Consider the following 13,970-nt stretch of genomic DNA (forward strand, 5'->3'; position numbering starts at 1 on the left):
GCTCTATGATTTTATGTCAATATTTCATTATGTTCCTATCATTTTATGTAATTTTATTTTGTATAAATTATAAAAGTTATAACTAAAACATGTTCTGTTTACAAACAAAACAGTAGTTGCTAACTACATTATTAATGTAACATCTAGTTTGACCGTTTTAAAGCACATTTTGGATGGTCTGTATCTGTAGTGGGTTAATCTGTGCATTTATAACTGATTTCTGAGGTTGGAAACATTACTGTTGTATGTATGATTTCAGGTTTAGCATGTGAAGGCTTTTTTATTACATAAAATGATGGAGTAAAAAGTTCAGCTAAGGAGGATGTCTATACTCGGACTCTTAAGGAAATGCATAGGTCTTTTGAACTTTCCTTAGTGGTTTAGTTCAAATTTGCTTTATGTGGGTATTGGTTTTCTCCAGGAAGTGAAAACAATATATGGGAGTTGCAGCTTTTGTGCTTTGTAAGGAGTATGATTATGTGCATTCCTTAAGGAGAGGCTAGAAATAAATCTTATCAGACCTGATTATGTGGGGGTTGGAAGGAGGTTTTCTTAATTGAAACGCCTTTAAGATTTATATTGAGAAATGGTTCGCTAAAGCTTTTGGAATTTGTTAAATCCAGTCACTATACATTTCATGGATATCCTGGGATACACACAGAGAGACCATATTGCTTAAAAATAGCCTTTGTTAAATTGTGGGGAAGTGGGTGTGTGCTTGGAATGAGGATTAGAAAAACCCAAACATTCTTTAACACTTCTCCACTCTTGGTTGGTCACACTAAAGATTAGATATTGAGAATGCATAATTTGCATGTATTCCTATAATACATTCTTTTTAATTTAGAATGCTCAGAATAAGGGTTCTGACCACAACTTTCTGATGCTTGAGAGTAATGAAAAACCAGTATGATTTATTTCCTAGTGTTAATCTACAGAGATATAGAACAGGACAAATGCTTGATCAACCCATTGTGCCATATTGTCTAGCATCCACTAACAGCAGATTAGAATATTTATAGAGAGCAAGTTTATGAATGGATGTTGGCCACCATCTCTAAATGGAGTATTCATGTTCAGATATACTATATCTCTGAGATCCAAATACTAGGTACAAACAAGGGGTGGCCTTTACCTTTATACCCTCTTTGTGAGTTCTGTGTTGAAACATTAGGTTGGCCATTATGGAAAACAGAATTCTTGACTAAGTGGGCTTTGACCTGATACAGTAGTGATCATGTTAACTTCTGATCCACTGGGGTCTTCTTATCTTGTGGATTGCAGAAACATAGGTTTCTCATGAACAGCATTAGCTATACAGAAATATGTCAGTTGTCATCATGCTACGTCCACAAACCACTCTCTGCTCGTTTTCTGCTTCAACCATGCTCTTTTAAAAGAGGCAACATAACAGTATAGGGAGAATAATTAGCATGCTTTTACCTCTTTAAAAACCCAGAATAACTACAACTCTTAATATACCAAGGAGACCTGTGTTGTAATTTAAAAGCCTTCCCTTAATGTGGTCAATTCCTTGCTCTAATTCTAAAGGGATGTTAATTAAGATGTCAGGCTTCATACTAATAGTAGCCCTGGCTTAGCATAACACTATGCACTGGAAGAATGAACACTAAAATGTCATTTTACTTAAACTAAAAAGCTCAGTCAAAGCCAGGAGCTGCAAAGCAAGTAGAACACTCAGGATAATGTCTGGCAAATTACCTTGATGGACCAGCATCTTGAAATATTTGTAGCGCTTATGCGTTTAAACACTATGGTGATTTTATTTTTAAAAATTGTTTACTAGCACATAACATCTTGTATACGCTTCAAATCCTGAACCACAGTTCTAAAATCTGTTATACAAATCACAGTGCACTGGCTCTGTTTTCATATCCATTACTTTAATTTCTCTTGTAGGTCAATGTTCGAGTTACCACTATGGATGCAGAGCTGGAGTTTGCCATCCAGCCTAACACAACAGGCAAACAGCTGTTTGACCAGGTCAGTATATAGTGTGTAAGTTTTCATCAAAGTTTTCTGCAGGGAGGGTGGATCACCTGAGACTTTCTCCTTCGCTCAAGGAACCATTCACTGGGTGGCATGTTGCAGATCTGCCTCTGTACAAATCAGCAATAGAAAGCTGGTGTTCCTTTAAAAATCTTAAGCTTGCATGTGCCTGAAATCCTTAAGGAGAGGTAAAGGGATTTTCCACCTACTCTTCTGGACATAAAGAAAAGGGAGAAAACCCCAGCACTCTGGGTCTGTCAAGTAAAGTTGTTAGATCAAAATTTAATCAGTAAAGGAATATAGCAAAAAGTACTATGTGTTCTGTGACCTTGCTGCGATTTAGAAAAAAAGGAAATCTGTAGTCCTCATTGAAGCTGCATTGCTCAGGTGTGAAAGCCATTCACTTCCAAAATGGGAAGGAAAACATTGTGTCAAGATTGTTTATTTGCTACACACACACACACAACTTTGTAATGTAACAGTACTTAGTTAATAAATGTTTTTAGATTAATTGGCTGCTAATAAATTATTTCTAGGGTTCAAGTACAGGTTCTGTTATATTGAATCAACATGAGTAATTGTAGAAGTGTGTATTAATCATACTTAAACTGCCCAACACCTGTCGCTGCTGTGGGATTACCAAATGGGGAGAAGAAAATACCCTGTATTAAAGGGGATGTGGTAATGACTTAATGGACCATATCCCAAAGAATATTGGAAAGGATTTAATATGGTCAATCTGTATACTTTGGAAATGGGCTTCCATTTTGTCATTTCTGCTAAGTAAAGGTCACCACAGAATTTGCAACAGGAAAGCTATGCTATTCTGCCTTACTAGTTACTTAAGGTTTATAAGATACGCTGTGTCTTTAAGGGATTTGTCTGTTATTGGTGGCTGCTGTAAGAAAAATGAAAGACAATTGGGAATGATCAATAGAGTGTAAACATTCGTAGATAGGATAGATAGTCCATTCACCTTATTACAGTGATTGAATACAGGTGTGGGTAATATTCCACCTGCATCCAGTTTGCCATTTATATTGATATCCTCAGGCAGAGAGGCAATGACTGCAAGGCATTTGACCTCTGCACATGTGGGCCTTTGGGTTAGAGACTATAATAAACTGTGTAGTACAGCAGAGGGTCTGTATATTTCTATTATTGTGAAGTCAGAGAAAATTGTACAGCGCTACAAAGAATAAAATCCAGTTTTCCTCTTAATATATCTTGCAAATTCCTATTTTATTATATTTTTTACAACCAAGGATGGAAAGCAATATTGCACCATCCATAGCTGTATATTAACTACAGTAAAGTTTTAACAATTTTTTGAAGTTGTGAATAGGGAGGGAAAGAGGGTTTTGTTAATAAATAACAAATATAAGAGGTTAGCAGTCACTTTTCTGCCAGCGATTTAACTCTTTCACAAGGTTTATGTAAGAATATAGGATTCGAGAATTTAGCAAGTTTTTCTTATGTAGAAAGGAAAGGCAGCATGTTGTGGGGTGTCAGTTCTGTGCATTTTATGAGGGAAATTATTATTATTGTTAAATAACGTTGGAGGCTGTCAGTGCCATCATTTTTCTCTGTCTAGGCTAGGAAGCTGACCAGGTAGTGCCAGCAGCCTGCTTAATGCCGAGAAGTGCAAGGCAGCAGGAATGGCAGATAGATAGTGGAATAACCCTCCTGGGTCAGAGGAAGGTTCATCAGTTCCCACATTCTGTCTCCCAGGGATGTAGAGCATGTGTCACATTGAGCGTCCTCACCTCAGGACCTGACATTTGGATGTAAATTGCTTCCATACAACCGAGATTCCTTTTAACAGCTAGTTTATTTAAAAGTAAACTATCAGGAATTGCCTTATCTAGTGTGGTAATTAATTCCATGTTAGGTTTTGGATGGGAGAAAAAAACTATTTTGTCTGACCTGAACCTACTGCGAATCAGTGCCTTTGGATTTCTGTGTTTGTGTGTGTGTGTATGAGAGAGAGAGAGAGAGAGAGAGAGAGAGATTTTCTAAACAAACAAGCAAAGCCCCAATGTTTTAATAAGGGAAATGTCCTAAGGCCTTGCCAGTGACACAACTGCAGCCCTGTACCCACACAACCCTGACCCTGCATTTAAAAATAAGGTATTCTAGAACAGATGTCTGTGGAGGCCTGACGAGACTTCTCTCTGTAGAAATGATGCAACATCTCCTCTCATTTGCCAATATGTACAACCAGAACATAGTCGCTTTCCCTCCATAAAAGGGTCTCTCTCTTGGCTTTTTCCTTCTACACCATCACTGTGCCTTACGTAGGTATTTTCAGGATTTGGGTAGTATCACTCTGTTTCTGCTATTAGTAACATCAGTTAGCCTGGAAACCTTGCCCGCCCCGCTAAAGATGTTGGGAGCAGCAGAGTGAGGATGAAGATATATGAACAGGCCTCAATTCCCAAACAAAGTGTAATAAATGGAAAAAAGATTAAGTACCACTGCCCTAAAGGGGGCAGATCTCCGAGGAAGTTGTCCTACAAGTGTTTGCCCCTTTGATCCATATTCATAACGAAGTTTATGCTGTCGGTTCATCCAGTGTGTTTAAAGCAATTATAGTGTTCATTAAATAATTTATCAGATCTGGAAAGAGCCAGACAACCCATGGTCCAGAAAGTCTCGCTAATTATGCTCAAGCTGTACTGGAGAATAGATTTAAACACAGCCCTGCAGAACATAAATTAACTTAGATTGGTACATTACTGAGGCTGAATACTGCAGTTTCCCTTGGTTGCAAAACTAGTTCTGAATGCATGAGACTCTCCTAGAATATATAATTCCAAATGTTCATTTTATCTCTGGCACTGTTTTAGAGTGTGTGTTTTCTCCTACATTCAGTGCTTTTTGCTGGCTTTGAAGATTGTATTGATAGGGATTCACATTGCCACCCTTTTCCTTGCCAGAAATATTTTGAGCAAATTCCATTTGTTGCTTCCTTTAAAATGTTTTGAGTATCAGAGTTGTGAAGCAACAAATCTGCACTATACTTTGCAAATCTGAGTGGCATTCCTCTCCCACTATGTGTTCTGTACTCTTAATCTCAAGATTTTCCATAGCACGTAGTAAAGATTTGAAACTTTTCCAGGTGAAATATGGAATGCTGAGAGAATTATGTGATAGAATTGTAATTAAACAGTGGTGCAAAAATTTTGTGTTACTTCACCTAATTCTTGGGCATATTTTTGGGAGTGAGACATTTTATTTTGTTTGGACACTTGGTTTAAAATAGTATTTGCATTTCAACTATTTCAGTAAGCAAACTGAGGTTACATGAGGCTGGAATTTTTACTTAATTCCAAAATGTCTAAACAATTCATTCTCTCTGATGCATTTCCAGACAGTAAAAGCATAGTCTTGAGAGTTGGTCTTGTCTTTAAATAGGGCATCTTACTTTTATCTTTTTGTAAACTCTTCCTTGATTTCCATTTTGTCTCCCATTACTTGTCATTGATTTAATCTATTAGATTACCTGTCACTAATAATCTAATGCAGTTGAAGGAGACAATCCCCACAGAGTGTTAATTAAAGGCAAATGGCATAAATATGTCAATTGGCTATCAGGGCAGCTAGTAGATCACAGTAAGTGTAAATCACTGCAGAAGGAATGCCATTTTAACACATGGCTAGCTTTATGCTACTTTTAATCACTGTTACTATTTTATTATTGAAAATCACCCTGAAAAGATATATTTATAAAAATATGTGTGTGGTATAGAAAATTATTAATGGGGAAGTCTTTGACACCTTAAAGCATCTTCCATCCCACAAAGCAGATGCTGCTACTTCATTTGTGTTTTTTTTAAATTTGTAGTATTGTAGTTTTCTTTTTTAAAAAAATCTTATGGGATTGCTTTTGACGGGAGAGCAATTACAGTTTTGCATGAGCTAATAGTTGTTACACTTGGCCGCTCATCTTGTTTAAATTCCAATATCAGAATTAATTACAGGAAGCTTTTACAGCTTTCAAGCAGCTTTGCAGTTTTTATTAAAGAAGGATCACATTTCAGAGATACAGTTCCTCCTACAGTTCCGCCTTCTTTCTCTATTTGGGTCTCTTTGAACCCTGAGACTCTTCTTGAGAGGCATCTAGTTATGCTATTACTGATGAGACTGCACCAAGCAGCTCTTAAATTTTGGAGTGCTTAAAAAAAAGAAAGAGCTGTAAATACCTATTGGTTTCATTGTCTGTTTTGCACACTGATTAATCTGACCTCTGATAATATGAGGCAGCAGGCAACTGATCAGCATGTCCTTTGTTCAGCCTTTCAAACCAGCGTTTTTACACGGAAAAAACCTTACCAAGCATTTGCCACGTTCTCCTCTCAGCCTTTTGTTTCTTCCCTGTATTGAATGGGATCAAATTCCATGGGATCAAGTGGTCCTGGCAAAGCTGGCTTTTAGAGGGTCTTGAAATTTGCATCTTTTTCAGAGGGTGGAGTTGGCAGTCCACATATTCAGGCTTACGTGCTTTGGCAAGAGACTTAGAAAACATAGGTGTTTGACCTTTTTATTTTAACTCTTCTGGCCTCCCTTCTTCTCATCTTTTAGGTGGTGAAGACGATAGGCTTACGCGAAGTCTGGTACTTTGGTCTTCAGTATGTGGATAACAAAGGATTCCCAACCTGGCTGAAGCTTGACAAAAAGGTAAATGAAATGAACTGAAATGGAAAATACAGCCACAGCTGTGCATTAGCCGCCCTAGCTGCATCTCTGCATTACTTTATTATACAAGAAGGGCACACAGATAATATTGAGAGTATGAATTTGGTCAATATTAGTCTGCAATGGGACTTAACAGTACAATGAGACATTCAGTTGGGCCTGGCAGACACTAGGGAGCCATCTACATCAGGAGTTCAATCCAGTAAGCCCAGCAATTGCTGTGGTGACTTCCAGAGGTTAAAATGCTTAGTATGGGAAACTCCATTTAAGAAAAAAGAGGTGGAGTGTTAAAACTATTCAGTCCTCTGGTGACTAACGGCCTGGCAAACAAGAGTTCTTGCTTAATTTCTGAATACTGACTGTTTGTACATAGTCTAGTCTCAGCTTGTCTGTTGCCTACTCCAAATAGCTGGCTATTGTGTTTATTTCAATTAGCGGAACTTCTCGGTATACATTGCTTAATCTCTGCAGGACTAGTTGCCAAATTGCCTGGAATAAATTGTTCTCGCAGATTAGTGAATTACCATGTGGAGACTAGTATAGACCTATTCCTTGTTCTAAAGCCTTCAGGATTTTTAAATAAAACAAGCCATGTGTGTGCCTGTGTTGTCATAGCTTTCTCTTTTCCAGCTTACGGTTGCTATTATGGCTGATGCTTTGGTGAAGAACATGATAGCATTGTACTGCAGTTCTGTTCTGTCTGAGATAATTTATTCCTCTTCCCATCCTAGCAAACATTCAGCATGAGCTGTACATAATATTGATACACCTTAGGAATGCTGATGCACTAGTAATTTGGTCTGGCATTGTATAATGAGCAAAGTGGCTGAAAGCATGCACTCATTACTTCATCACACATCTAAGCATCTATTTATTTAATAAATTATGCTCCGTTTTTTCACCATGCATCTCAAAGCTGCTTAAGAAAAGGCAAAATACATCGTTGCATCCAGATAGTTACTATGAGGCTGCCCTTTGACTTAAATAAATGAAGAGCCCCGATCGAAAGTAGCACCAAAGAATGGAGTACAAAGTAGGATGTGAAGAGCAAAATCGCCTCTTGGCAAGTGGGGAAGCCTTATGGTCCCAGTGCTAAGGACAGGGTTCAGCTGAATAATTGTGTGAGTAGAATGACACCTGCTTGTGCTTCTGGACTCCACCACCACTGTCACCCCATGCCGTCCTCAGTTATACTCCAAAGGAATAGGGGAAACCACAGAACAAATTTAGGAGGGGTGTGGAGTAAGGGGAGGAGTCCTGTTGTGCAAGCAGAAGTTTTTCGTCTCACACAAGGAGCTATTTCGAGTTTCTATGCAACTCTAAGGCTGACAACCAAAAGACTTAACTTCGAATAATGTGTTCAGAAATGTTACTAGTCAACAATAATTTGCTAACATTCAATTGTGTTTTGACACACTGCTCATGTTTTGCTGCTGCTCCCTCCTTGCCCCCTCTCCATTTCAGGTCTCTGCTCAAGAGGTCAGGAAAGAGAACCCTCTGCAGTTCAAGTTCCGTGCCAAGTTCTACCCTGAAGATGTATCTGAGGAGCTGATCCAGGACATCACACAGAAGCTGTTCTTCCTGCAGGTGAAAGAAGGAATCCTTAGTGATGAAATCTATTGCCCACCGGAAACTGCAGTCCTCCTTGGGTCTTACGCTGTGCAAGCCAAATATGGAGACTACAATAAAGAGCTGCATAAGCCTGGATACCTCAGTTCTGAACGCCTCATTCCCCAAAGGTGAGAACGTCTCATGGAGAACTTAGGGACAGGGCTTCTCTGGGGAATTTTAAGTGCATTCTTTAAAACTTAGACGTGCACAAGTTTAAACTAGAGCTTACAACTTTCTCACCTCATGGGTTTCCTTTTTGTTTGTTTTTTGTATATTTAGAGTAATGGACCAACATAAACTCTCTAGAGAACAGTGGGAAGAACGGATCCAGGTCTGGCATGCCGAACATGGTGGAATGCTCAAGTGAGTTATGGCACTGAAGGGGTCTGTCTGTTTTATTGAGCCCACATTTTGCATTCCCATTCCTCACCAGCTCTTAGATGAAAGGTAACCCTGTAGCAAAGAACTTCAACAGGTTCTTTACATATACCTTGCTCTGGCCCGTCATCTTCTCTGCATTCCTGATGCATAATTGTCCGTTGATGTATGTAGAAATTCCCGTGCTGGGCACAATGTGTGGGTGAAGCACAACATGATAGACTGGAATTTTTGAAATGCTCTTGGAAGTACACAGGTGGGGCTACATTCAGTGAGTGTGTAAGCAAACACGTGTAGTGTTCAATGAGTGTAGTGTCTATGTACCTGTGCATACAATAGAGATGAGTTGTACAAATCAACAATTGCACACTCCTCCACCCAAACACTTGCACGTGTGTACAGGTAGTTTGCATCTGTTCAGTGCAACTTCTGAACAAGCTTATAGGCAAAAGCTTTAGAGGATTAGCAAAGCTGGAAATTTATTTATGGAGGTATTTCTATTGTACCATATCATAAAATATCAGGGCTGTGTACAAAAATAAAAAAGCCATTAAAAGCAATAGAAAAAATAATTGTGAGTGGCTAGTTAAAAAGCTGTGAAGGCCTGTTTGCATAAAGATGTCTTCAAGGGATGCCTGGAAATCCAAAGGGAAGGATGGCAGCCCATCACTGCTGGAAGAGTGTTCCACAGCATGGCATCAGCAATACTAAATGTCCAACTTCTAGTTAAGGCCAGTTGGGCCTCTGCTGTAACCTGGGTACAACTAACAGGTCTCATGTTGGACAAGAAATAAGTAATATTGTAATCGTTTTGTAGTAAGGTGGTGTTTCTGTTAGTCTCCTCCTGTTACCCCAATGAGTGCATTAATTTTCCCACTGGCACAAAGGTTTTGCATCAGTCTTAAAAGAGAAACATCATCTAACATTTCCTACATATGATTTCCTTGTCAACCAGAGAGAATGCCATGCTGGAATACCTGAAGATTGCCCAGGATCTGGAGATGTATGGAATCAACTACTTTGAAATCAAGAATAAGAAAGGGACTGATCTCTGGCTGGGAGTAGATGCACTTGGGCTGAACATTTATGAGAAGGACGACAAGTAAGCAGATGTTTTATTATTCCTTTGAGGTTGAAGAGCAGTCATTAGTGCCAGAGAATTCTCTTTATCTGTGCTTTGTATTTTTATGGCAGCCTTATCAAAGCAAGTCACCTTGGTGTGCTGAATGCGGTTGTGCTGGGAAACACGTGGCCCCAAAGTGACTTGCCTTTACTATCTCCAAACTGTGACCTGTTTTCCCCTTAACTCGTTTACTAGCCCTTTAGAAGAGCAGGCAGGGGTCAAACGGAAGAATCCATTATATGGTGTAAAGGTAAGCCATATATCAGATCCTAATGATAGGGCTGGCAGAAACTTGGATCCAACTTCATCAAAACATTGTGCACAAGCAGAATTAATTGGGAGGAATTCAACATTGTGCTTTGGCAATCATTCTGTCAGGGCAATCATTTTGGCTTGTCAGATGGAATGATTCCCCCTTCACCTTCTCCTGATCCCCCAGAGCCAAATTTGAGGGGTGGGGAGAAGGGGGGAAACCCCATTGTGCAAATTAAGTTATTGCATTCATTAGTTGAATCCTGCCCATTATCTCTTAACTGATCGCTGGTAGGTGTCTACCAACATCTGAAGCAGACAGGACTCTAGGGCCATTCAGAGCCAATATACAATATATTCAAGTTGGAGAGAGCACTTTAACTCACTTTTGTTAGTGGCTGGCTCCAGCCATGAGCCATTTGTGCGCACCTGTCCTTGGATGGCTAGGTTGGGGTCAAACTGGAAGCAAATTAGGTTGTGTCCTCCGCCATACACAAATTTGTAGCTGATCCTCTTTCATTAGGTAGCTGTGAGATCTCTAGTTTTGGAAGAAGGGTGGGGAAACAGCAGACTGGTAATCAGGGAGTAAGAGAGAAGAAACTTAATGGGGACAAAATGTAAAAGAAAACTAGTCCTATTCACATGCAGCAGAGTTAAAGGATATGAGCTTGGAAGAATCTGAAACAAAGAACATACCTTTTTGCCAGTACTAACTTTGCTTTGTCCTCTCAGTTTAAGGTAAACCATAAGCCCATATAACTAGAGATGTTCAAGCAGTTTATGGAAATAGGATAGCATAGGCCTTCATGTTGATTTTAAATGAAATAGTCTTGGGATGGTAGAGTAGGAGAGAGATTTTTCTGAAATGCGAAGGTGCACCATCACCCAGAAAACAAGGAGTGTCACTCTAGGTATTGCATGAGTGAAACTACTTCTAGTTTTAGTGTAGCCATAGTCATTCAAACAGGTTTTGCAAGCTATCGACGCTTCAGAAAGGAAACTTTGCCTCTGAAGGAAAATCAGGGGAGGGGCAAACATGCATAGCAAAGTAAGCGCTGGGACACCTGAAAATTAACTCATAACCTTCATGATATGACGAGGCTGGAGCCCACCCTCTCTGTTTATGCAGTTAGATGTCTGTTTGCTTAAATGAATTGGAGCTGGGTTGCACGTGAAGGGCTGTAGGTAGGAATGGCCGGATAGGAAAAAAGAGAAGGGGCCCCTGCACATTTTATTAGTTGTTTAGAGCAACCTTCTCCAACCTGCTGCACTTAACATATTTTGGACTACAACATTTGGAAGGCAACAAGTTGGGGGAAGTCTGGTGTAGAAAAGGAATTTCAGCAGGTTTATCTTGCATAGCTTGTCATGCCTGTTGGAATTTCCTCTTCTACACAACTGTGTCTGAACCCAGTCTTCTTCTTTTTTTCCTTCTTTCCTTTTTTGCATCTGGCCACCTTAGCTGCAGGGCAGAATAGGGCAGAACCACACCTGTGGTTAATAGAGCTTAACATATAAATATTAGTGCCACTGCTTTTCATAATGAAAACAAAATTATAGTTCTTCTGCACGTAATTATTGTGTTGGTGTTTTAAAGTGGCAGACAGAAGGGATACATTAAATTTTAGTGTTACGGTTATAATTTTATAGATTGTCCTTCTAGAGATGGGATTGAACAGAGGGAGCATTTTGACACCTTTCATCATAAGAGATGTGCAATACACACATATAAAGTAAATGGGTATCAACATATTGAGTGGATTTTAATAGTTTGCTTTGCTTTAAAGCAGAAATTGTGATAGTCTGCCATTAACTGGAAGTGAATAAAACCTGTATAGAAATGAATTGATGGGCAAGGTGCAACTAAACTTCCATAAGATAGTTTCTTTGGTTCTTTTCAATCCGCTTATATCAGAAGGACAGGAAATTTAGGATGGTTGAACACACAGCAACCCCAGAAAAAATAATGCATTGAAGCACCAGTGAATAAGCACTAAAAAAAGAGGATGCAGATTTACATAAAGTTTGCTATGCAAATTTGCATAAATATACTTTCAGAAATAATTGTCTCTCACCCTAACGGGGAACAAGACTATGGGCATGTGACCTGCGTGTTCTGCAGGTGTGAACTCTCCATGGGCAAATTCAAAGCGACTGTTGCTGCTCACCCTTCATATGGTTATTTATATTTTCACCAGATTTGGACTGGGCAGCCTTTCAAACAGAGGACTGTCCTCCCTAAAGTAGGACACATGGCTGCCCAACTGTCCCAAAAGGCAAAAATCAAAAGTCACAAAAACCAGGCAAAAGTCAACCACCCCAAAATACCCAAACAATAGCACATCTCAAGAAACAGGCCAATCTCCACCCGTGAAGGGAAAAAGGAATACATATACCCCACTCAGAAAGGCCGCACACAAGTGTGCATACTCACAACAAAACAAAAGGCATTCTGCACACAATCCCCCAAGCAAGCACCAGTAGGATCCCTTTTCTTAATAATAATAATAAAAAGGTGACCAGCTCCTCCATTCCATTGTTGAGAGGAAGTCTTTGGTCTTAACCTGAGCCCCAGAGGTATTCCGAGGAAAGGAGACGAAGAGGGAAAGAGGCTGAAGATCTGAACTTCTGTTTTCTAGCCAGCCCAGCACTGCCCAAGTTAAAAGAAGAAAAAGAAAAAAGGGAGGAGAAAGGGACCTCCAGCTGAGGGTGACATAATATCTGTGGGGGCCCAGATCTAAGAAAAATTAATACCTAGGTTTAGAACTACAGGCCCCAACCCTGAGATGAAATTGAAAAATGGTTTGTTTTACGTAATTGCTTGTCTACATAGGACCAAACCCGATGGTAACAATGCTGTAGAGATCTGACCCTTTTTATATTTAGCATAGTCACATTCAAGACAATTTATGTATAAAATCAATGTATCTTCTTGAAAAACAAAACCATAATAATTTTGTGCTTGCAGATTAACCCCCAAGATTGGCTTCCCTTGGAGTGAGATCAGAAACATCTCTTTCAATGACAAGAAGTTTGTCATAAAACCAATTGACAAGAAAGCCCCAGTAAGTATTGCCGATGACGAGTATTCCTGCCAAATCGAGAATGTTAACTTCCATCTTTACTCTGATACTTTTTATGCTAATAGCTCAGTTGTGGATTGTATGTGTCAGCAATCCACCAGTACTTCAGCTCATAGGTATTAAATTCCTTATTAAAGGATCAAGAAAAGAAATGGTGGCATAAAAAGTAACATTGACTTAATAGAAAATTATTGCCGTTCAGTTGTGTCTCCTCCCCCTTTTAGTATTTTCTCCAAAACGTTCTTTGTGACCTTAATCTGTAGTATGTACTTCAGAGACCACAGGAGCAATGACTCATTAACTCTTCCCAGCAACAACTCAGATTACTGTTTCCTGTATCTGATGGAAAGATTTTCTCCTGAGGCTTCTAAATATCTCACCCCATAGACCACTTGCTGTAAATAATTTGTATTTGCTAATTGCCTTTGCCCCCCCCCCGTAAATACCCCCCAATGTATTGATGAGAGGGCTTGGTGAGTGAAGTTGCCTCCCCTCCAGACTCTCGCTGCTTTGCTACATTGAAAGCCTTTATTTCCATGAGATAAATCTGATTGGCGACAATGAATTCATGAAACGCTCCTTTATTCTTGTGTGCATAAGCTTTCCATGCCAGATAGTTGTTCATTATATTGTAATTTATATACAAAATATTTATGAATCTTGGGCATAGCCGGTCTTGTACAAACTGGGATGCACTTTTAAAATGAGATTTTTCATGAGGCTGTTACAAAAATTAGTGTAGCCCAGGGAAGGGCATTGTGTCTATACTTAAAATTTTTGAACGCACAAAATGCTTCGCAGTCTTTGACTGTGAT

The 13,970-nt window shown here is 39.3% G+C and overlaps 1 protein-coding gene across 1 annotated transcript in view; it reads left to right on the forward strand.

The window, feature by feature from the left end:
- Nucleotides 1-13,970, forward strand: part of EZR (ezrin) — a 36,684-nt gene that overhangs the window by 13,784 nt on the left and 8,930 nt on the right. Inside the window, exons 3-8 of the mRNA XM_082215257.1 lie at nt 1,921-2,004; nt 6,595-6,690; nt 8,173-8,447; nt 8,599-8,682; nt 9,653-9,799; nt 13,041-13,137. Coding sequence (XP_082071383.1) covers nt 1,921-2,004; nt 6,595-6,690; nt 8,173-8,447; nt 8,599-8,682; nt 9,653-9,799; nt 13,041-13,137 — 783 coding nt within the window. The remainder of the gene's footprint in view (nt 1-1,920; nt 2,005-6,594; nt 6,691-8,172; nt 8,448-8,598; nt 8,683-9,652; nt 9,800-13,040; nt 13,138-13,970) is intronic.

Source organism: Podarcis vaucheri (assembly GCF_965113315.1).
Source record: "Podarcis vaucheri genome assembly, chromosome: 3".
In the NCBI taxonomy this organism is placed as follows: Eukaryota; Metazoa; Chordata; class Lepidosauria; order Squamata; family Lacertidae; genus Podarcis; species Podarcis vaucheri.